We start from the raw sequence: 24,525 nt of genomic DNA on the forward strand, positions 1-24,525 counted from the left end.
TAGGCCAATCTGGTTTGTAAGCCACAATCAAGTATAGACTAAGCCAGATTTCTCCGTTGTCACCTACAAGCTGTTGGGATGAACAATTCCCATTTTAATACACTGAAGAGTTCTTACACCCAAATTACGCAGATGTTTTCAAACACTTTAGCCTCCATTAACCTGAGACTCTTCTTTTCTGTTTGTGTTTTTGCCAGCAAATTGGCTAAACGGCTGCTTTTCTGCTTTGCCACACTACCAACCACACATTTATATACATATTTATTCTCTCATAGGAATAGCAAATTCTGTGCTATCCAGAAACCCTTGAGAATTTATAAAGACATTTCCTACCCTTAAAAACAATGGAAGAAACAGACTATCATTTTGCCAACTAGAACAGATTCGCTGAATGACACCCTGTGAAGATCCACAAAGAAGGTATGTGCTGAAACAATACTTTCTGGAAAACTATTCTGGAAGCCGCCCAGAGTGGCTGGAGAAGCCCAGCCAGATGGGCGGGGTATAAATAATAAATTATTATTTATTATTATTATTATTATTACTTGACCAGCATCCCAGTACATCAATGGAACATTATTAAAAGAAAGCAGAATATCATCTGTGGGGCATCATTGCCACCTGTGAAATTAAATTTTATACTATTGCTTATTTAGTTGTCCATTTTCTTTTCTTTTTTGCCCTTTGTGTGATGTTCTCTCTCCCCTGCCCTCTGCCCCACTTCTATGTAGCTTAAACACTGCTGAAGAATGGCAAAAAGTATACATAGCAATAAATTCCATCGACACACAGTTTTTGCAAAGTATTCTATTTATTTTCTGTATAAAAATGACAAGCAAACCTGGAGGGAAACATGAAATATTAAACGCTCCACATTTTACAAGTGTCAAATGATTTCAATAACAAGCCGAAAGCACATTGTACAGGGAAAAATAAGAAATCTGTATGTCCATCTCAAAAATCTTAATGTTTCGAAACCAGAAGCCTTTTTAATATTCTGCATAACATGGTCAAGAATTCAAGGAGGGATCCTCTAAAACACAGGTGGTTAATATTTAACTCTGTACATGAAACGGCATTTTCTGAAGTCTCTTCATCTTCCAAGACTTTGTGCAGAAAGATCTAACTTGGCCAGAAGCAATCCAGTTCCACACATCCAAGATGACAACGGTGCTGGCTCTCATCCTCACTGGATCTCCCCCATATACAGCCTTTTGTCACTAGATGCAGAAAGTACTGATGGGAAGAAATACAAACACATTTGAAGAAAATGTGAAGGATCAGTTTTGACCATCTTATTCCACCCCTCTTGTACTTCCAGTATTGCTTGATAACTAAATTGACTCTCACACGCATGCCTCAACGTGTATGCTCCAACCAGAATGGCCCAATTTTTCTAAAATGCAGAGTTTGCATCTTTCATCTCCTACTAAAGTTCAGGCAGCTACATAATTCTAATGTGTTTTCTCTAACAGTAGCAATGTTATGACTTCCTCTGCAAAACAAAACGCTAGAAACTGTCAATACTAGAAAGTAGCCACAAGAGGGTGCAGCCTCTCAAGAATCTTTTTCATCAACGAAACAGAGAAGGGATGAGAAGTCTGTGGCCCTCCTTGCGCTGCTGAGCTCAAACTCCCATTGGCCCCAGGCAGCATGGACAATGGTCAGGAATAATTGGAGTTGCAGCCCAACAACATTTGAAGGGCCACACAGCACTATTATGGCACCAGTAACAAATTCTGAGGTCAAGCATGAGAAAGAAAAAGTAGATCTCTTCCAGCTTGATGTTTGCCTGCTCCCATCTTAAAATTTATGTCACCCCGTTAAGGGGCTGAAAGTTCTCTGGAGAGGACAGATCCAACCTACTAGAGTTCAACTAAATCCCCCCCCCCCAAATATGTTATATTTCTGTTCGTGTTTTGTAGAATTACTATACCAAGACAACCCAAAAGAACAGGGCAGGGAGGGAAAGAAAGAAAGAAAGAAAGAAAGAAAGAAAGAAAGAAAGAAAGAGACTCTCTGTGCTGGCTAACAGATTCTCTTTACGATCATGAATTCACAGAAGTCATGTTCCTTAATTAAAAGCACCCACTTCCAGGCTTCCTGGCAATTCAAAGAGAACTTACTAATTGGCTCCTCTGGATGAAAAGCCACTTCATTTATTGAACCAGCATGGCCTGGCAGCTTGTAGAGAATTCTTCTGGAGGTCGTATCCCACACATAAACAAACCTGTAATGAGAAGAAACATGAGTAAGAGCCTCCCAATGGAATGAACTAAAAATAAAAGAGCAACTCTGTTTTGACCCAGTTACTCAATATTTCAAGATCTCTTATAGCTATGAGCAGCTGTGTTTACTAGAAACTACCCAGGAAGCCCTTTTGCTGTGTACCTGGATCTGGTATCAGCCTGTCATATTACTGTAGAAAGAAAACCTGTTGCCTGCATGACCTTAGTTTGACACCACCTGCTGCTGGTTTTAAGTTAGTAAAAGAAAACCTAGCTAATTGATAAGATATCTTGAATTTGGAGATGCAAGTCACTGAGTCTGAATGTAGCATTGCACGTTCAGGTGAACAGATGTATTCACTTAATGATCTACAACCTGAAGACTGTTACTGATTTCATGACTCATGAAGCAAAACTACTGCATAATTTGAAAAACCAGCTTGCTTGCTTGCTTTAGTGATATCATGGGATATATATTTCTGTAAAAAACTAATATTGCATCACTGTTTGACTCAGTACTGTGGATAAAGTAACACTGCTTATTTCTAATATCTGAAGTCTGTCTGTATACAGTAAGCCTGTAACTTATTTTTAACTGGTGTGCATTCAGCTTCATTATTTGTCTTCAGTACTTAATCTTCCACAAAAACTATGTGCTGCTGCATTTGACAGCCTCGAACCTTAAGACTATAGGCAAACACGTCTTTTCATTTGCAATCGAAAGTTGCAATTTACAGTTCACAAAAGTTCACTAAAATGCAATGTCAAATCTTTCAGAACTTCATTTCTGATCATCTGCTGCTTTAGCAAACAATGCTGTCCTGTAACTTACAAAAGCATTTCTAGTCATAAGGTGTTTTTCTGAGCATCTGAAAAATTCCAGTAATTTGCTAATAATGCTTTATGAAAATCTGCCCCTCGGATCTTTGCACAATAAATATGATGCATTATATTTTCTATTACATTCTGGCAACAGACACAAAACGCTCATGATGTGGAATATTTTTGTTTCCTATCCAAGTATGTTGTAAGATATGGTTTGAGTGTACTCAAATTAGAATAGGTCTTCTCCAAAAGGGGTGAGCAATTTCAAACAGAATATAGGTACTCTGGAAGACAATAATGGGCTTTTTAAGTGACAAGAAGTGAGGAATACTACTCTGTGAGTGACATATGAACCAAACTTAAATGGCTCACTAAGGCGATGGCTCAGCAGTCCTAGATAAGGACTTTGGTCACAATCCTATGCACAGTTAGTTAGAAGCAAGATACATTGAACCCAGAGGGGGTTACTTCCAAGTAGCCATGCACTGGCTGCTATTTGATCTAGAAATGAAGATGTCACAAGACTTGTTTGTGTTTGCTGCAGCAGATGAACACAGTTACTCTTTCAGAAACTTTACGTTGATATGCATGGGAGGCTCAAGACGCAAGATTTAACAAGTTGACTCTTCAGTGCTAATCCTAACACCCTGCACTCAGATTCCTTCTGTGACTTTAGCCAGTTAAGCTCTCAAAGCTATTGGGTATTAAAAACTGGTTAAATAGCTACTGCCTCAAAAATGTTTCACTGCCTTTCAGTTCTTTCATCATTTGAACCTTTCAGTACGGGGACTGGAGATGAGAGACTTATGCTGCAGAAAGCCTGATAACCGAAACTTTCTAAAATTCAGTGCCCCCAACTTTAAGAAGTTGCCATTCTGAACTGAATTATGACCTTGTTATGGTCTGATTCATCAAATCCATTAAGTATTTTCCAATGTGTCTGCACTGTTCCCTCTCATCTTGCTTTGGTTGTGTCAACTTTGATGCAAATGGCAACGGAACACAGAAGTATTTAATGCGCTTGCTTAGTGCCATCAGTGAGTCTCCAAAGAAAAGCCCAGCTTTTAAGCATATCACAAAACAGGGAAAGAAATTTTGTAACACCCCATAAGACAGGAACTAATGCTCAAAATTCAAGGATTTTACTACAAATTGCATTATGATACATACTGAATATTAGTGATGCTGAAAGACCAGTTTTTCAGTAGTTATGACTTTCACCAGAAAACAAGGTGGAGACCTGTCCTGTTTGTAGCTGGAATTCATATCCTTTACTAAGTCGTAAGGATGCCCTCAGCAACATATTGTAAGCAACACAAAAGAGCAGCATACCCCTCCTACCATAATTACTACCTTCCGGATACACCCCCTTCTTTCCCCTTTACAAGATCACCAGATACATAAGCCACTGCTCATCATCAATCCATCAACATGGTCTGAAATAAGTTAACCAGCAGTTAATGTACTATATTTAGAAAGCTGTCTCACTTGCTCTGGCACCAACATTTACACAGGAGGTGGGGAAGGAAAGCATGATCGCAAAGCAACTGGCTGGACTGAGCAGGCCAAGGTGTCCTTGAGTTAGGAAATGTCACTATGTACATCAAAAGAACATACACCGCATATATTTTCAAGAGAGCACTGCTTGAACTGGGATGCTGCTCTCTTACGGGACTAGAGTGTTAAAGCCAAGTACTTTTCACCCCTTTCATGCCCCCCCCCAGTTCATTATGACTAATAGAAGAGATTCTGCTATTAAGCTTCCTTTCCTAGAGATGAACAAGTCTCAGAAGAACAGTTTGGTTAGATATCTAGATTACTTAGCCAATTAAAACTTACGTGTTGAGTAGGTCTCTAGAACCGTGTTTTCAAACTGATGAAGCAGAGAAGTCCCCTTCAAACACGCACACACTCCCAGTCAAATATCCACTATTTATTCTACATGGAACACACTGAGTGCAACCAGATACCTTCTAGGGTTTAGATAGAGTTGGAAGGGACCACGAGGGTGAGTTAGTTCAACCCCCTGCAATGTAGGAATCTTTTGCCCAACATGGGGCTTGAGGACACAACTCTCTGATTAAGAGTCTCATGTTCTACCGACTGAGCTATCCCAAGCTAAAGAACAGATTCCATTACTTTCAGGTAGTAACGTGCTACTGCAATACACCTATAAGGTGATACCAGTCTGTCTCCGAGCACAATGGAGAGTGCGAGTGCTAAAGTCCCATGCAGCTTGGTACCTAGAGCACGGGTTTTCAGATGAAAATAGAGGGCTTTACCTGTCTGCAGATCCAGCAGCTATTTTACTTCCATCTGGTGACCAGGAACATCGCAGGAGATTCTAAAGAACAAGAAAACTTAGTAGCACAATTCCAGGCATACCTTCTTTCCCCAATTCTTTTTGAAATAAAAACTCGCCAAGGCTTTAAGACATTAACACCACTGCAGTAATAATGGCTTGCCTTTGGAAGCTTAGTCTGCAGATATATATTGTACTTTATTGCCAGAAATACACAGTATCTTGTTATCTTATGTGAAATAGATTGTGAATGTCAAGATACTAAAATTTATAGGCCATTACAGCTGCACTTGGGGGTTAAAAAAAACCTTGTTGCAGCGGCTTTAATTGGAATTTCTTCTCACACATTAATCTTGAGCACAGACCTTGTTAAGAGGTTTGTGGCAATCTGAAATTTTAAAAGCCATTTACTTATGAATTAATTCTTAGCTGCCATCCATAAACAAGGAGCATTTCAACCAGCACAGAACTCACCTTCTCAAAATTATGTACATTCCCTTGGAGGATCTTTACACATCTCTCTTTAGGGGCAAAGGGCCGAACATCCCAGATACGAACTAGAACAGAGCCCATACAAGCAGTTAAGAACCGTAGTAACAAGTTGAGTATTATTCCACAATATCGCAGATTTGATGGTAAGTAAGTTGATAGGTTTAAAGACATAAGGAATGATCTGCTCGATCTGACCAGAGAGCCATCTAGTTCAGTATTTTGTTTCCCACATTGGTTAAACAGATGCCTCTGGGAAGGGCAAAAACAGGGAAGGAGGAGAACAAGCACACAGCAGCACAATGTTTTTGAACATGCAGGGTCCATGTAGCCATTGGTAGTATTTAGGTAAAGGGACCCCTGACCATTAGGTCCAGTTGCAGATGACTCTGGGGTTGCGGCGCTCATCCCGCTTCATTGGCCAAGGGAGCCAGTGTACAGCTTCCACGTCATGTGGCCGGCATGACTAAGCCACTTCTAGTGAACCAGAGCAGCATACGGAAACGCCGTTTACCTTCCCGCCGGAGCGGTACCTATTTATCTACTTGCACTACATGCTTTCAAACTGCTAGGTTGGCAGGAGCAGGGACCGAGCAACGGGAGCTCACCCCATCGCGGGGATTCGAACCGCTGAGCTTCTGATCAGCAAACCCTAGGCTCTGTGGTTTAACCCACAGCACCACCCGTGTCCTCTTGGTAGTATTTAACCACCCCAAAATTTGTCTAAATTCTATTTAAAGCCATCTAAAGTCAGTGGTGTTACCACATCCTGGGGCAGTAAATTCCATACTTTACTTATGCATCATGTGAATAAAAATTTCATTTGTCCAGAATTTACTGGCCATCACTTCCATTGGGCAATCCCAAGTTCTAGCATGGTGAGATCAAGAGAAGCTGCTTTCATTATACACTCCCGTCTAAAAGCTACACAGTCTCAAAAATTCCAGCCATTTTTCACAGGGAAGGTACCCCAACCACTCAATCATTTTGGGTTACTCTCCCCCCCCCCTTTCCCAGACCTGTAACAACCTTTTTGAGATGGCAGCAACCACAACTGCAGACAGAATTCAGGTATAGCTAGCTAGAGCATGGTTTCAGCCACTGACAAGCAGCCTCTAGATGGTGACATGACTACAACTTCACACACACCACTTCACACACACAGTGAAGCCTTCAATGTTGATTGACTGAACTGGTGTAGTGGCACGGAGCATTCAGCTGTGCAGGGAACAGAGGGAGCATTTTTGTAGTCTAGCTTTTCGTGAGGGGGGGGGGGATTTCAATTTGACTGAGATTGTCATTTCACAGAGTTGGGCTGAGGATGTTGTGCCAGGGTGTAGGGAACCTAAGAGTCAGTCGAGTCAGAGACAAGGAATCTGAAGGATGGACCAAGAAAGGAGGACTTGAAGGAATGGTAGGTGGATTGAGGAAAAAAGTAGTAGAGATGGATCATCAAGGAATTTGTTAATCAGAGAAGCAACTAAAAAAACCACTATGGTGCTTAATGGAGGGGTGCAGAACCTCCATGTGTTTAAACTTTCACAGCTTCTGACCATTGACCATGCTGACAGCATCTGGAGGGCTGCAGGTTCTCCAACCCCAAGTTAAGATCAGGAAAACGGTATGCTATGATGAATGCGGGAGGGAGACAAAAGTCCTACAGAAGCTTGTCCAGAGGTGACAGTTAAAGTCTGCATTTTGACAAGAGAATCTGCCAATTGTGGCTTCTTCTATCATTGTAGCAGTGTGCCCTGGCAGCCCTAATGGGACAAAAAGCAGGCTTCTGGCAATAATAAATCGCATCACGCTTCACTTACAGTTTTGGCAACTACCCAAAGTCTTGGTGCATTTTAGGAGACATTTCCAAGTTCTGACATACTGGCTGCAAACTAGTAAAGACTAGGAGCAGTATGCTTGGTTACATGTTCCTTAATGCTATTTTCTATCAGAAACAGTTACCTGTATTGTCCATGGCATTGGAAAGCAAGTAAGAGCCTTCTGAACTCAGACTGAGACCTGTGACAGAATCAGCATGTCCTCTCATTGTGTAAGTTAGCTTGTTCTGACGAAGGTCCCATACCTTTAAGGATATATGAGCAGATATATGGTGTGTCACATACACATAGAGAGAGGTCTTTAAAGCAGTTAGCTCTATATAGGGCTGTTGAAGCTTTCAAGTGAAATTGCAAAATAAGGAACAGAACCCAAACAAATGCATGGAGATTTATTTATTTGTGATAAAGTCTCTTAAACTTCCAGTGTCCTTGTAAGACACATAACCTATGCCAGGTCTTGAAAGACAGAAATCCCAGGATCTGTTGGCCAATTGCCCTTTTAAAGGGAAGGAACAGCCCATAACAAATAATTCATGGGTCTCCTGTTTCTGACACGAAGCCTTTCAGGTCTCACTGTGTGCCATCTTCCTGGCACAGGGAGAGCTGGCACTGCCTACTCGTCTTCACAGCAGAACTTTATTCCCACCACCCCGAGAAAACTAGAAGCTACCACTGTCATTCTGTTTCTTCCTTGCTCCTTCTGGAGGTGGCTAAGTGTTCTAAGGAGAGAGGAGAAGGGTCTGGGGCAATGCAAAACTTAAAACTCATTTGAAACTAGTTTATTTTTCAAGTGCAGATATGCCCTTTGTCCAAGTTACAAATATGGAATCTAAGGAAGGTTCAGTTCAACAAACAGCTTACCTTGATATCATTGTCTATGCCTCCAGATATTATCTGATCACTGGTATCATTGAAGGTCACTGCTAACACCTGATAGGTATTTTGAAATGTTTGAACAGCAGCTTTTTTCCTGATGTCCCATAACTGGAAGCGAAAGCAAACAAGATAGACATTCATAACCCACCCTTCACCACAGGGTCCAAAAATAGCTCAATACAACTAAGCCATGAAAGGTCTCGTAATCCTGAAGGCCTGTGCACAAAAGGTGCACACTGATTCAGCATAAAAAAGTACTTACTGACAAGGGCAGCTGTCCCTGGGAAGGGATGTCATTCAACGAACTGGGAGTCAACACAGAAAAGGCTCTCTCACACACTGCTGCCCCATGAACTTCACGTAGTGTCAGAACTGAGAGCAGGGCCACCTCTGCAGATCTTTTAAAAAGCCTACATGGGAGGAGGTGGTCCTTCATATATTTGGGAGCCAAGTCTTTTAGGGCTTTGTAAATGGCGGCACCTAGAATTGGGCTCAGATGTACAATGGCAACTGTAAAAAGCTATTTAAGAACGTGTGTCCTGTCAGTTGTGCCCACCAGCACCTTGGTCTGTGCACCAGTTGCAGCTTCTGAACAGTCTCCAAGAGAAGGCCCACATAAAGCACATTGTAATAGTCCAGACTTGAGGTTTCCAGAGCATATATTGGTGCGATTATCATGCTCACATTAAGAATGAGTATCTTCAAAATGATAAGTCTACAACCGGGTTCACATTTGACTAGTTGATATTGGTGGAAAGAAAATAACTCCGTATCCAAAAAGAATGTACCTCTTTAACAGAACTCTTTACTCAGCAAGCAGCACCTAACAAGACAACTGCTTATTGATCACATAAACCCACACTAGTATTTACTATTTACATCACAAGACGACAATTATCCATACTAACCTTTACTGTCCCGTCATCACTGCCTGTACAGACCAGCTGAGGTCCACGTCTTGCTGGGTAACAGGAGTTCACAAATGATGTGTGACCTTTGAGTCTTTTCACCCTCTCTCCTGTCTCACTATCCCACACTGCTACAGTTTTATCGGTGGACGCAGAGAATAGCATGCTAGGAGAAAATGAAATGCTGATGAAGTGCTGAAAAGCAGCATTTCACATGTAATAAAAGGTATTCAACATTCAAAAAAATGACCCTTAGGTAAAAGACAGTTAGAAGTGACCGCAAAAAGCAAAAGACACCTACTGCTAGCTGTCAAGCATTTTGCCCAGAATGCCAGCCTTCTGATGAAGGGGGAAAGGGAAGGCATACTACTCTTTTGGTCACTGCTTAGTGACAAAATCCAGTTATCCCAAAGGGTTTCCAAATATGCAGTACAATGGAACATCGCGAACGTAATCCATTCCAGAAGACCATTCGAGTTCCGAAACGTCTGAAAACCAAGAACTCACTACAGAAGCCTCAGTTCAATTGAGAAAATTGAAAAGCAAGCAGCGGAAGCCATTCGACTTCCGAGGTGCGTTCGAAAATGGAAACATTTACTTCCAGGTTTTTGGCATTCCGAAACATTTGGCTTCCGAGACATTCGAAAACTGAGGTTCCACTATATACAACTACCGCAGAATCTTTATTTAATTGAAACATTTTTACTGTTGCTCTTTACCTAAAAACGCTCTCAGAACTGCTAACAAAAACAAATAGAGAAAAATCAGTAACTGTAAAAATAGGTGGTGTGTAAGTTACAAAATCTTGTACAAATCCCTAGGTGTAAGTGAATCGCCATTGTGAATAACCTTGTTCTGCCAGGCAGCCCTGCACCACTCCAGTCCCCAAAGGCTTTTACTACTTTTGGCATGTTGCTCCAGGATCTGTTTGGCAGAAATCAGGAAAAGCAGCAGGAAATAGTGGAAGAGATTGAATGGCTACAATGTGATGGTGCCTACCTGCCTGCATTCCTATCCAATTTTTCTTCCTCAAATCACAGGGTTGTATTCAGTGCCCGTCCTACTCACAGTAGACCCACTGAAGTTAACCTACATGACTAAATAAGGTTCATTAATTTCAGTGAACCTCCTTCAAATAGAACTTAGCTGGATATAACCCATAGGAAGTTCATTCTTGCACATGCTTTCAGAATTTGTTCTGAAATATTTTGACATATTAAAAAGAAAATCACCATGTGACTAGAACCAACAAGCAGCAAAATATAAGTACCCAAGCTTCAGTAATATACTCCAAATGACAAAAAGTCATTGCTAATCAATTAAACAACAGATAAAAATATCCACAACAAGAATTATATATGTACTAACCTGCCATCAGTGTTATAATGTAGTTCCATAACTGCTCCACTATGTCCTTTCAGAGTGGCATAATTATCACAGTCCCCATACACGTTCCATAACACTAGAATCAATTCAAGATCAAGATTAAATACTGAAGTCATGTTGGCATTTCCAAGTGATAAATCCTCTTAATGAATCAGATGCACTTTTCAGATCTAATGCTTTGTAAGCAGCAATGGAAGCCTTCAAGTAGGTATAACTTCCAGAAACTGATGGTGGGCGGTGGTTGTTTTTAAGAAAAGAGTATCAATTTTTACCTGGGGAAAACTCTTCTATACCTAACAAAGGCAGTGAGAGAAAACATTCACAATCACTTCAAAGAAACTGTATTGCAGTATGTAAGCATACCAAAATGTCTGTGGTTCATCATGAATGCAAGATCAGATTCTTTTCAATTTAAAGTGTTGATCTTCACACTATGTGTGTACTTTTGAGTTCACAAGTAAACCTTACTAGATACTAGCATGCTAGTACAATGTGGCCTATGTGTTTTTAAAAAGGCTACCATCCTACTGAGTAACAGATGAAAAGAACAGATGCTCTCATCTGGCTTACTGTTGCATCCTATGTGAACATCATGGTTTGTTTCACTTCCCAGGATTCCTCATTCAAATTAACTGAGGTAGGGATTGTGATTGTTGCTCCCACTAGAATTAGAGGAGAAACAAACCAGGGGCTGTTTGAGCAACCATGGCAAACCATTGTTTATCATAGCATGTAAACTGGGTCAGGTATTCTTAATATTAATTTAAACTAGGGTTGCAACCTGTAACTGACTATGGACCTTTCATTAAAGCATCTATAATTAATTACTTTTCCTTATAAAACTACTGATGGCTTTTCTAGCGGATAATATCTCTTAAGATTCCCATTATGGCAACTTCTACTCAGCTAGCGTCATCAGCCTTTATGTCCTGTGGGCACCCAAGAAACTGTCATTGGCACCATGCACAGCAGACAACCACGCACACGTGTGTCACCACTCCCCCCCCCCCAGCCAGCAATTAGGCTTTAAAGTTCCTTAATTAGTGAAGGGTGTGTAGACTTTCTGGCGAGTCCAGCTGGGGAGGCAAGAGTTAACCTTCCATCCCCAGCTGCAATCTCCAGGAAGATTCCCCACCACTATTTTATTATTATTATTATTAGTAGTAGTAGTAGTAGTAGTAATTAAATTTGTATACTGCCCTTCATTCATAGATCCCAAGACGGTTCACAGCATAAAAACACAAGATAAAAACACAAAATACATAACAAAAACAAAACAAAACAATAACTCCCACTTCCCCCCATGCTTTGGGGGGGGGGGTACATAACTAGCTAGCATGCTGCAGTCTTATTCGTTATCAGAATTAACCAGAGAAATTGCTCCACTAACTAAGAACGGCCATACACCACCACTATCATGGAGCCAATTGAAAGCTTTTTCTAAAACCTATTTATCAAGGAGCAATTTGGGGGAAGGGTGTCACAGCTGGGGGAGAAGGATTGACCCTGACCTTCCCACTTATGATCCCAAATATCACTTCTCCCCAGTTGCAATTAGTCAGGGGTAAGACTATTGGCTACAATATAAGGCTTCCTTCAAGGCAAATATGAAGAGAGGGAATGTGGGACTCCACTGCACTCACAAGCACCATGCTGGTGACCCATCACACACACCATTAAAACTTTGGTATCAGTCATACATAAGTTTACTTTTAAGTAATTAAATCAGCATACTTTGGTTGATTTACTGTTATGTGTGCTTGGTTAATTTAATATGTGGTGTGCTTTTTTTTTAAAAAAAAGCAACGAACTCAATTAATTTTAAGCAAACAAATTGTATTTAGAAGTTCGTAACATAGACTTACATATCAACCTGTCGAATCCAGCTGATGCTAAGGTGGCTCCATTAGGATGAAACTTACAACAGTAAACTTCTCCTTCATGCCCTGAAAGCAACATTATAGGTGCCTGGAGAGAGGAACATCTGGGGGGCCCCTGAAATATGAAAAAATGCAGAATACCCAACAAGCTATAAGAGTCTGCATCTGAATGCAGAAAAGAAGACTATTACTCGTAAACCAGTGATGAGGAACCTGTAGCACCCAAGATGTTGGACCCCAACAGCCTCAGCAAACATGGCCGATGATAAGAATTACAGTCTGACAGCATCTGGAAGGCAACTGGCTCTTCATCCCTGATCTAATGTCTTGTGGCAAAGGTAAGCACTTCCACCAGTCCAAAAACATGACAATTTAACACAAACCACTTACAGCTTCAACAAGTGCATTAAAATACCCTAACCTTGTTTCGCTCAGATAACTATAGGTGATGTTATATATTTGTTAGTATGTCCAAAACACCTATAAAAATATTTAATAAAAAAAAAGCCCAGGAGTGTGTTGGGGAAGGCTGGTCTAACTGATCACCCAGGTGAAATAAAAAATCAGTAACTAATGCAAACTAATTATAGTCACTGTGTGCTCAATGGTCATTCTTGCAGCCATATGTGCTATTAAAATACCGAGCTAGAGGAACCTATGGTCTGACTCTAGACTCAGCATAAGACAGCTTTCTACATCGGTTACTCTAAACACTCAGCACAGCTACAGAACCACAACAATGGAAATGGAAAGCTATTTTCACCATTCATTCAAAAAGATGTATCTCTGTGTAACAGAATGGACCTTTCCCTTTAACAACTACCTCCACTGATTATTCTCCTCCTCTTTTCAGAATGCTAGCCCCTCAAGACTCCCCCATTAGTTCCGTCTCTCTCTCTCTCTCTCTCTAAAATAAATAAAACCGTGTTTCTGAGACTAGTGCAGTGCAGCGGTTGATATGTTGGACTATAACAGCCTTTCAGTGTTGGGACTATAACACTGCCAGACGTTGTTGGACCACAGCTACCATCATTCCTGGACCATTGGTCCCTCTAGCCAGGGATTATGTGAGTTGTAGTCCAACCACACCTGTCGACCCCAGGTTGAGAAATGTGGACTATATACCATGTGCACCTGGACTACGTCTGGGTGCCGTAGTGGTTAGAGTGCTGAAGGGGGAAAACGCGATATAAACGCAACAAACAAACGGGCAGGGAATCGCGAGGCCGTCCAGAGGTCGCACCGCATCTCCCGTCATCCCTAACCGTGGGCTACGCTGGCAAGGGCTGCTGGGAGTTGTAGTCCCACAGCATTTAAGCAGCCTCGGGTTCATCGCCGCTTTAAAGCCTCACTGGCTATAACGGCGAGGTAATAATGCATATTAAAAGAGAGAAGTTGGGCACGCGGCCTCCGCTCCTCAGGGAACTCACCGCCTGCAACAGGGCGCCCGGGGGCGGCTGCCCAGCTCCAGGCCCCGGCCCTAAGATAAGCTCGTGGCGGGGCTTCTTAGCCCCGGACGCCGCCGCTACCAGAGCCATATCCGGGCCGGGCGCTTTCCGTTTCTGCGGGTCGATCATCGTGATCCCCACGACTTCGTCGAAAATGGTCTCGAGTTCCTTCAAGGCCGCGGTAAACTGAGGGGAAACAGACTCCCCGCTCCGATTGGCGGCGCCCCACCAAAGGCCCCGCCCCCTCCGCGACGTCTCATTCGCGGACGCAATCCTTCCTCCTCGCGGCTGCTCTCGCGCCGCTTCAGGACGGAGCCTGGCCCTGATTGGTGGAGCCGGCGCAGACGTTAGACCTCGCGTGTATGCCGTTCGCCGATTGGCGGGAGGCCGGCGCTGGAGAGGAGAGGCGGAGCGGGACGGGTAAAGGAGACGGCGGTTGCTGTGGGGGTTTTCGTTCTCTCCCGAAGGTGGTAAGTCGGTGGGAGAAGGAGGAAGGGCTGCAGGGATGGGAGAGGGAGGGTTCTGGCCTTCACTCCACGTAGGCTTACTCGGAAGTAGGCCCCACTGTCTTCAATGGGCATTGCACGCAGGTAACTGGGTGGAGGTGGAGGAGGAGGAGGCCTTTCAAAATAAAATAACTCGGATCATTTTTTTCCTTGGTGGAGTCGAGATTCCTGCTCCGATCCGGCGACTTATTTACATGGCCTCTGGGATCCCAAAATCATTAAGGAGAAAGTGATAGTTCACAGTATCCACCCATACATGACCATTCAGCAATAATTAGTTGAGGCAATCTCTCCTAATAAACAAGATCATGGCCACTGGTCCCATCACTTCCTGGCAAATAGAAGGGGAAGAAATGGAGGCAGTGAGAGATTTTACTTTCTTCAGCTCCATGATCACTGCAGATGGTGACAGCAGCCATGAAATTAAAAGACGCCTGCTTCTTGGGAGAAAAGCAATGACAAACCTAGACAGCATCTTAAAAAGTAGAGACATCACCTTGCCAACAAAGGTCCGTATAGTAAAAGCTATGGTTTTCCCAGTAGTGATGTATGGAAGTGAGACCTGGACCATAAAGAGGTCTGATTGCCAAAGAATTGATGCTTTTGAATTATGGTGCTGGAGGAGACTCTTGAGAGTCCCATGGACTGCAAGAAGAACAAACCTATCCATTCTGAAGGAAATCAGCCCTGTGTGCTCACTGGAAGGACAGATCGTGAAGCTGAGGCTCCAATACTTTGGCCACCTCATGAGAAGAGAAGTCTCCCTGGAAAAGACACTGATGTTGGGGAAAATGGAGGGCACAAGGAAAAGGGGACGTCAGCGGAGATGGTTGGATAGCATTCTCGAAGCTACCAGCATGAGTTTGACCAAACTGCGGGAGGCAGTGGAAGACAGGAGTGCCTGGCGTGCTCTGGTCCATGGGGTCACAAAGAGTCGGACACAACTAAACGACTAAACAACAACAGCAACAACAAATAATGACACCACGCAGGAGGAACGTCTGGGAATGGAAGGTTTCCCTCCCATTACAGAACAGTTACAAAAATTATTATTATTTTTAGCTGACAAGTATTTGTAAACATTCAGCATTTGAATTCTAGGGGTGGTGAAGATGCATTTCAAACCGCACAAAGAATGTAACTAAGGACCGCAGTGTGTAATAGTAACTTTATTATTTATACCCCTCCCATCTCGCTGGGTTTCCCCAGTCACTCTGGGCGGCCTACAGCATGTCTGAAAACATAATGAAAACATCAAGCATTAAAAACCTCCCGATACAGGGCTGGCTTCAGATGTCTTCTAAAAGTTGACTTATTCTTTTATCTCCTTGACAGCTGAAGGGAGGGCATTCCACAGGGAGGGCACCACTACCGAGAAGTCCCCTCGCTTCCTCCCGCTGCCTGGTTCCCTGTAACTTCGCTTTTCACAGTGAGGGAACCATGAGAAGACCCTCGGAGAAGGACCTCAGGGCTGAGCAATGGGGGTGGAGACACTCCTTCTGGGCTGAGGCCATTTAGACTTTAGAGGCCAGCACCAACACTGAATTGTTCATGTAAAAGGAACAGGGTTTCCACATAGTTAAATTTGGGATTTTGTGAATTATTGAGCATTTTAGGTACAGTGGTACCTTGGTTTACAAACTTAATCCATTCCAGAATTTGGTTCTTAAACCAAAGCATTCTTAAACCAAGGTGTTCTTTCCCATAGCAGTGGGGGATTCACTTTACAAATGGAATACACTCAGCAGGAAGCGGAACATGTTCTGCTTCCAAGGCAAAGTTCACAAACCCAAACACCTACTTCCGGGTTTGCAGCATTCGTAATCCAAGCTGTTCATAAACTAAGCTGTTCTTAAACCAAGGTACCACTGTGCTAGGGTGCCGCTAATAATAACTGAAGGAGAAGCACTTTAAAACATCTGGGTACTGCCTAAATAATTTGGAAATTAGTATATGAGTGAGTGTCTTTGATTGCATTTCAGTGAAAGAGATTTATGCTTCCAAGGGATAATGAAAAATCTGGCCAGGAGATTTGTGGGAACTTCTCATAATTTAAGGCAATGGAAGTAATTCCAGAACTCTATGATATTTTCCAAGGAGAGGTATGTGCTAAAACTCTTACTTTTCAGAATGTAATGAGCTTTGGAATATTTGTGTCTGCATCAGATTGAACTATTTAAATTGTCTTATGGATTTAAAATATATTCAGAACAAATGCTTGAAAAAAGTAAGAATATCAAATGACCCATGTTTAGCATTATTTGCATATATTAAAGGATTAGATGTGCAAGAAAGTCAGAAAGTTATCATTCATCTATCAGCTGTAGCCCAAATGACTAGCAGAAACATGGTAAAAGCAGAAGACCCCCAAATAGCAAGACTGGCTAATTAAACATTGCCCAAATAGTTAAATTAACTAATATCATTAAAGTAAGGCAGATGGGACAGCAGGATAATAATGTTATTGAAAAGTTGAGCTTTTTTTATAGCTTACTAAAATGAAAAAGCAAATGAAATAATGAAGCATCATGTGCTTTTGAGCAAAATATAATACCATAATGAAAAGCTATATGTTCCTGGCAGAAAAGTAAATGCTATTTAACATAGGCGAATATTATTGAAATTGATTGTTAAATATTGAGATATGATATAACCATACACATGATTAAATTAACTTTGGGGAAGGGAGAATATTATTACTAATAATGAAAATAAGGATAGTAAGAAATGATAGATAAATGCATGCAAATATAAGAGGAGAAGGTACTCTCATCATGAACTTATTTAAGTAAGTGACCTTATATATCAGATTTTGCAATTTTCATTTTCCCTTTTCTACATGAATTTATATGTTTTACATATGTGCTTATATCAGTTTTGGAAAGCTTTCCGCTTTATAACTTGGCAACTGGAAAAAAGAGAAAGTAGTAAAAAAGCTGCAAGCCTGAACAAGGAACTTATGTCTGAGTAAATAAGAATGAATAGTCTTATTATTCCTCTTAACAGCACAGTCATGTTATCTTTTTACTGCTGAAAAAATCCATAGACTTGGATAGGATATATCTGAATTAGGGAATTGTTCCTTTTGCAGCCTTGTAAATGAGCCCATAAATTTATACCCTGTAAAATGTTTTGGTACCCTGCTGGGGTCTGACAGAAGAGGAATGGAGAGCTCAATCCTTCCTGCAGCAGCTTGCTGCATTTCTATGATGGTTATGGAGGTGGGGCATTCCATTCTTCAAAAGCTTGCTTAGTGACTATTCTGATTTCAGAGGGGAAACAGAGTGCTCTTTTCCTCCGCTGCTAGTCTGCACACATGCACACAGAATTCCATGTAGCCGCCTGCATGCAATCTCATTGTCACTCATTACTGCCGGCCTGGTGCTTAAATACAAGGGTTGGATTTTGGCAGGCTTCATTGAGACCAGGTATTCAGGTTTCAAATGTCTCAGTGGCTATTTTTGGTTTGATACCTTATAATTTATAGCTCATAGTGCAAACCTGGGTATCTCTGCTTGAAAGTAAGCCCCACTGACTTCAGTTAGACTTGTATTAAGATAAGAATACATCGGATTGCAGTCTAAATAGTAGACTGCTTTTGAAATGTACAACATGGAATGAGATGGGGAGGGGCCATACCTGCACATAGACATCCCAAGTTCAGTTCCTGCCATGTCTAGGTAAAGAGGTCAGATAGTCATTGATGAGAAAAACCTCTTCCTGAATCTCTGGTCAGCCAGTGTCACAGTAGACAATACTGGATTAGATGAAAAGTTACTATAGGGAAATAGAATGCCAACCCTTTTTGACCAATGATTGTTATTTTCTTTACAGGTTGCTTCTGTGACAGAATATGGAGCATTCATTAAAATTCCAGGAACAAGGAAACAAGGTTTGGATCTCTATCAGTTGTATTAAATGGTGTTTTGGTTTTTATAGTAAAAGATTAGAAATCAAAATACAGTGTTAACCCATTAGGATTCTTAAGACATTTCTGTTCATTTCATTTCTGTCAAAGAACATTACTTAACAAACTTTTTTTCTCCGTCATACTTCTTCTTAGGCCTCGTACACAAAAGTCACATGTCAAACTGCAGGGTGGACCAACCCTCAGAGTTGGTGGATGTGGGAGAAAAAGTGTGGGTGAAACTTATAGGAAAAGAGGTAAACATTACTGTCCTGTTTCTGAGGTGATTGTAAAATAGGATTTTGCACTTCAACAAATTACATGAAGGTTTTTGTTAAGAAAGAAGTACACACTGATCAGCTTTTTACTTTGAAGAAAGTACCCCACAGTCCTTTCAATGGCCGATGTTGTGTTTATGTTAACGTTGAATTAATGATGAGAGGCCCGGTGGGAAAACAGGAGATGCAGTACTAGCTGTGATGACTCTTTGGTCGGGGTGTTTTCCCTTCTGTGTAGAATGTTCCTCATCACAAACGCTTGGTTGATTTGTTCCTTGAGGTCTGACAAAAAAAAAATTCAAAAGAATCTTTCCTTGTCTTTCAGAAGACAGATGAGAAGTTAAAATTGTCTCTTTCGATGAAGGTTGTTAATCAAGGAACTGGAAAGGACCTGGACCCCAACAATGTGACCCTTGAGTAAGTAAAATATGTTGCACTTATGTGGGGGTATGGAATTTTTTTATTCTTTCATTTTCCCCTTTATCCCCAGGATGTGTGGCCCTCCAGATGTTGGACTGTAACTCCCACCCCACCCTATCAGCACGACCATTGGTCAGGGATGAGGAAGTTATATTCCAACAATATCAAGAGGCCATGGTTTCCCCATCCTTGCTGTATCCCAATGGGCAGTGGTGCTGCTAGGGCCAAATTTCTGGGTGCATATCTGTGACTTTGCAGCCCAGGTGGCTCCAAATGACCCGAGAGAGCAAGCCAGCAGGACAGGATGTGGTGATTGCACTGTGACAGCAGCCAAGATTCCAGCAAGTTGGAATCCTTTTTATTGATTTCCCCCAGGGCAAGAGTGACAGTGAGGAGAGCCATTCAGATTCTGCCTTGGGGTTGTTGGACCAATGAAGACAGCTGCAGAACTTTCATTGGTTCAACTACCGCAAGATGATGTCTGATTAGCTTACCTTGCTTTCATTCTTGTCCTAGGAAAAATAATTTAAAATTAAATGGTGTATAGTTTGCTGGAGCAGAGCCTCCGTTGCCAGGGCAGAACTATCTTTTTCATGTATTCTGGAAGGTAACCTGCATCTGCCCTGAGATATCTCCTCTTCCCAAAGACTACAGAACCCCCCCCCCCCCAAAGTCGGATAGCAATAAGCTCCCCTCTGTCAAAAAGCCACACACAAAGAAAAGGAGACCTTGCTTCAAAATAGACCACATGAGAAGCAAAAGGCAGGGAGCAAGGATGTGCCTTGCACAGGGTGCTATTGTTGCATGAATCCTACTTGTTCCAATTGTCTGGGGAGAGTACCCTGTCTGCATTGATTTATGTGGGTCCCCTGGAAGACACACACATTGATTGGTGCTCCCCCAAAGCTGCAGGCCCTGTTTAAAAAATGTCTGACTTAATTTCTGACATCAAGCTCCTTAGAATTTTGCTATTGGCTTCAGCTGAACTAGGATTACACCTCAAAACAAATGGTTTTGTCTGTGACTAAAATCTTTTATGTCTGCACACAGTCAAGATGCACGGAAGAAAGGCTCATTCAAAGACTACACCAGCCAGAAGATCACTCTAGAAGCAGTCTTAAACACGGTTTGCAAAAAGTGTGGCTGTCCAGGTATGTTGAGGTCAAATTCCTATTTGTTTGTTTGTTTGTTTGTTTGTTTTGAACATTTGTGTCATGCTGCCATAATCTTTAAGGTATTGGGTCTTACCTTTGTGTTTTTACAGCACAAGTGAGAACTGGGCCACATCTTTCTAACTGAGTTACTGGGGTTCAAATGATAACTCATCCCTGTAGCTCTCACTTGGTGGCCATGGTCCAGCTACTGTATCTCAACCTAATCTCGCAGGGCTGTTGGGAAGGTAGAAAGGGGTGGGGTGCACTTTTTTTTTTTTTTTTGCCAAAGGGTGGGATAATTGTTTGTTTAATAATAATGCAGCAAGGGGAGCGGAATTTTGAAATATTGTTCACAACATCTTCAAACTTAATTGTGAAGCTATGAATGTTAGAAATATTTAGGGAATGTTTTTACAGCACAAGTGAGAACTGGACCACTTCTTTTTAACTGAGTTTTGGGGTAGTCAAGTCTGCTCATCCATCAAACTTGGCAACAACATCCCTATTTGTATAAATTATACTTGCAAATATATCTTATGCAAATATACCTTATGCCAAAGGGCTGGGGTGTTTTGTTTGGGGGAGAGTTGTTGCCATTGGTTCTTTGTATGCTTTAGTTTTTGTTTGGACATTTTTCAGTTTGGTTTGTATTTTTTAATAATTGTTGTCTGTGACTATTTTTGTTAATTGTTTTTTATGGTGGTTTTTATATTGTAAGCTGCCTTGAGCATGGTTTGAATGGTGGAAAGGTGGCATACAAATAAAATTATGTATTTATGTTTGTATAAAAGTAATAAAGTCCTCAGTCACAAATACCAGCATGAGTGGATGTGGAAATCAGCCATTCCCAGACATGCTGTAGGTAGAACTCTTACCTCCTGCTCCAGTATAGCCAACACAAGCTTGCTTTGCAGCCTTCAAAGACTGAGGATACAGGGAATGGCCTCTTGCAGTTTCAGGAACTACAGGCCATAGTGGCAAAACTTTCTGTAGCTAGAAAAGATGAATACTGTTGTGTTACTTTAAGGTAGTAGAAAACACGGTAGGGGTGGAAAAGTGGTAACCAACAAAGTTTGTTTTAGTTTTTTAATTTTTTAAAACATTGTGTTGAAGGTCATTTTGCAAAAGATTGCTTCGTGCAGCCAGGAGGGACCAAGTATACTCTGATTCCAGAGGAAGAAGAAATCCCTCCAGAAGAAGAAAAGAAGGCACATAAATCTGAAGATTTTGTGAAGAAGAGAAAAAAGGTAAAAGATTGGCTGACAGGATTGAGTACAGGTAACAGTTCCGTTGCCACATTCATTGAGAACAAGCTCAGCAAGCTGCCAGTTACAATGATGTCAGCAATCTTGTACATAAAAGTAAGTCCATTTGAATCCCAGTGTCTATAGGGAGCGGGCCTTTGCACTTTTTTAAAAGCTCTTTTTCCCCTAAAGGCCGATCTGAACATACTTAAAGAGTAAAAAATATTTGGTGCTCTGTGCTTAGGATGTTTAATTTTCTTATCCAGGGGCAAAACTAGGCTTTATGTGACCCAAGTCAAAGGCCCAATTTGGCGCGCGCGCACACACACACACACAGAGGCTGGGAGCGTCAGTGACGCTCCTCTGAAGGCGTCAACCGGGGCAAAAACCCGGCTAGCTCCTCCATAGTTACAGCACTGTTGTACCTTCACTTTTTCCTCGATTTTATTCTTATAGTTTCTGTATTCTTATCCTGCCTTGGATATTTTATAAAAAGGTGGGATATAAATCTTGGTAATAAATAAGTGCTGCCCCTTTTTCATCTTAGCACTTTGTATTTTGACAACTGATGCTGCTTTACCATATTAAGAAGGGTTAGGAGCTCTGTATCTGACTTCTTTTTAGGTTTCTGTTCAGTTTTTGCAAATACTGTTGCTGCAAAATGCAGCTTGGATCAGTGAGTAGCAGGGCCAGTTTGCTTTTAACATTAAGCCAAATAATAGTTTGGCGCGTATTAGCAAACATGCAGGTTTAGCTACTCAGCATCAGTACTGGGTGAAAAGCGCAACGGCTCCAATCTCCCTTAAGGAACCTGCCCGTTTGCTAGCTAGCGCTAAGCCATAGTTCTTCTTAGTATTACATGCGAACCGGCTTTTAGGGAATCATTTCCTAATACCCTCCAACAGAAAAGCTTACGCGCACTAATGTATTCTCTCTAACAGGAAAAAAAGAGAAAAAAGAAACACAAGAGCAAAACTCCTTCCGAACTGGGGGATTCTGACAGTGGTGAGTCAGATGCTGGTGATGTTCAGCCATCAAGGAAGAAAGCAAAACGGACTGAAAAAGCTAGTGCATCCCAAAAGCGAAAAAAGAAGAAGCATCATAAGAAAAAGCACAAGGACTGAGAAGTGGATCCAAGGCCGTAGGCTGTGCTGACACAGACACTGGGCTCCTATAATCTGCTGGAGAAAAAAATAGTTGAGCTAGTGCAACTTGCATTATAACAAAAGGGGATTCCTCCTTTGAAAAGCAACGTTGTTTTCCTACGAATTTTTTCCACAAGGACTGCCATTTTTCTCTACATGGAAGAAGCCAGCTGCAGTTGGGTGTTCCTTGCCACAGATGTTGCCCTCATTCATGTGAAACGCTTCTCCTTCTGTAGCTCCTTTTTCTTCTGGGCCTTGTGCCAGGCAGTTCCTTTGGAACAACCCAGAGCCATCTCCATGAAGCATGCATGGCACTGGCAATCAGTGCAGCTTCCTTAGCCAGGGTGGCAGCTGTGTGTTGATTCAGCATCTCGCCAGTCATTCTCCGCACGCCAGCAGAAAGAGCAGTGGACTCATCATCTTGGCTGGTCGATTTGTTCTGCACCGGTCACTCCACTGCATTTTTGCCCCATTCATACTGCAGTACTGGAGGAAGAAAAAAAATCATTAACTGAGTATCCCTAGGGGTTGCAAAAGCACAAATCAAAATGTGAAAACAAGCTTTGTGCTTATATTGCTAGCCATTTAAACTCTGAAATAAAGCCTTTTCCCCCTCCCAAGGTGTGATCCCTTTCTGTTACATTTTGGCCAATGGAGCAGCTGGGTAATAGAAAGGAAGTAGTCTTTCTGTTGGATACAAAATAGTCTTTAGGGTGTGGCTGTTTTCCCAGGCTTGCTTCCCTTGTCTATTAGATGGCAATCTATGGTCAGCTTGTTTGTTTATTACACTTATCTGTGCTTCTGTCATAATGCAGCTGAAGGTAACATGGTCTTCCTTTGAGACAGTGACCTAGCACAGCTTAGTTTCACTGGGGTTACTATATTGTTTGTGATGTTTATTTTAGACTACCACCTAGTCATCGGTTCTTTCAGAAAGAGTGCAAGAGCCCTTCTACGTTCTGCGTAAGTGCTTCTGTCAAAACCATGATAAGGGAAAACACTTTCCCATGTTGGGTGTGTCACTATGAACTAACTAGGAAGTCTCTGCTATGAGGCTGCTTCAGTTGGTTTGCTAACCACACGATGTCAGGCAAGTAGAATGAGAGCTCTTATTCCACGGATGATTCACTGCTTGTGGACATCATACACCTGACTGCCTTTCCTAATGATAATAAATCAGGCATTCTACTGGTCTGGTTTGCACATCACATTAAACTGTGGCTAAAGGAAAATGTAATTAAATGTGGACAAGCAGTCTCTGGGTTGATGCTGCTGAAATCATAGGTGCTTTGCTCCTCTCCTGCTTGGAAGGAAGCCAGTTAGGCTTGTCATGACCTGGTGTGAACCTGTGGTCTGTTTCCCCATAAGCACAAGTCTGGGTTTAGGCAACACAAAATTCTGGAGTCTTTCCCTGCAGGAAAGGAGTAAAGCATCAACACTTTGAGTGTGCTCTAGCATGCTACTCATATATATTAAACGATAGCTTGTTTTAACTATGGTTAAATGCAGTCCTCCAACCTTGGTGGTTTCCAGGTGCTACAACTCCCAACAGCCCAAGCCAGGGTAGCAGTGCATGGCTAGGTTGTGGGAGCTGTAGTCCAGAGCAATTGCAGGGTAGTAAATGGGAGAAGGCTGGTTTGATATGATGTGCAAACCAGGTCCACTTGGTTTTAGTGAAGGGGAAACAGTCATTC

At 41.9% G+C, this 24,525-nt stretch overlaps 2 protein-coding genes across 4 annotated transcripts; one reads left to right on the forward strand and one right to left on the reverse strand.

The window, feature by feature from the left end:
* Positions 1 to 792: 792 nt before the first annotated feature.
* Positions 793 to 14,468, reverse strand: SNRNP40 (small nuclear ribonucleoprotein U5 subunit 40). The gene is made up of 10 exons (XM_083455798.1): positions 14,160 to 14,468; positions 12,715 to 12,844; positions 10,832 to 10,925; positions 9,464 to 9,629; positions 8,541 to 8,663; positions 7,804 to 7,924; positions 5,830 to 5,912; positions 5,336 to 5,397; positions 2,127 to 2,230; positions 793 to 1,236 (listed from the first exon to the last, which is right to left on the reverse strand). The coding sequence occupies exons 1-10, from the start codon at positions 14,304 to 14,306 to the stop codon at positions 1,187 to 1,189; spliced, it is 1,080 nt and encodes a 359-aa protein (XP_083311924.1). The 5' UTR covers positions 14,307 to 14,468; the 3' UTR covers positions 793 to 1,186.
* Positions 14,469 to 14,557: 89 nt separating this feature from the next.
* ZCCHC17 (zinc finger CCHC-type containing 17) lies at positions 14,558 to 23,451 on the forward strand. 3 transcript variants are annotated; one of them, XM_083455995.1, is made up of 8 exons: positions 14,558 to 14,647; positions 16,666 to 16,785; positions 18,518 to 18,575; positions 18,747 to 18,847; positions 19,194 to 19,285; positions 20,339 to 20,439; positions 21,556 to 21,803; positions 22,628 to 23,451. In XM_083455995.1, exons 2-8 carry the CDS (start codon positions 16,744 to 16,746, stop codon positions 22,808 to 22,810), a joined length of 825 nt encoding a protein of 274 aa, XP_083312121.1. In that variant the 5' UTR covers positions 14,558 to 14,647; positions 16,666 to 16,743; the 3' UTR covers positions 22,811 to 23,451. The 3 variants fall into 3 exon arrangements, with proteins under 3 accessions (XP_083312121.1, XP_083312123.1, XP_083312122.1); XM_083455997.1 differs by having other exon boundaries at positions 21,556 to 21,689; XM_083455996.1 differs by lacking the exon at positions 14,558 to 14,647 and adding an exon at positions 14,650 to 14,767.
* Positions 23,452 to 24,525: the final 1,074 nt, after the last annotated feature.

This window comes from Podarcis tiliguerta (assembly GCF_965153285.1).
Source record: "Podarcis tiliguerta genome assembly, chromosome: 8".
NCBI lineage: Eukaryota > Metazoa > Chordata > Lepidosauria > Squamata > Lacertidae > Podarcis > Podarcis tiliguerta.

Excerpts from the sequence above, each read along its gene's own strand:
- SNRNP40 (XM_083455798.1), bottom strand. The coding sequence starts at position 14,306 with ATGATCGACCCGCAGAAACGGAAAGCGCCCGGCCCGGATATGGCTCTG. Across the intron at positions 7,925-8,540 it reads GCATAGACAATGATATCAAG|GTATGGGACCTTCGTCAGAA; the intron begins GTAAGCTGTTTG and ends ATATCCTTAAAG. Across the intron at positions 5,398-5,829 it reads ATGTACATAATTTTGAGAAG|AATCTCCTGCGATGTTCCTG; the intron begins GTGAGTTCTGTG and ends CTTGTTCTTTAG.
- ZCCHC17 (XM_083455995.1), top strand. The coding sequence starts at position 16,744 with ATGGAAGTAATTCCAGAACTCTATGATATTTTCCAAGGAGAG. Across the intron at positions 16,786-18,517 it reads ATGATATTTTCCAAGGAGAG|GTTGCTTCTGTGACAGAATA; the intron begins GTATGTGCTAAA and ends TTTTCTTTACAG. Across the intron at positions 20,440-21,555 it reads CAAAAAGTGTGGCTGTCCAG|GTCATTTTGCAAAAGATTGC; the intron begins GTATGTTGAGGT and ends ATTGTGTTGAAG.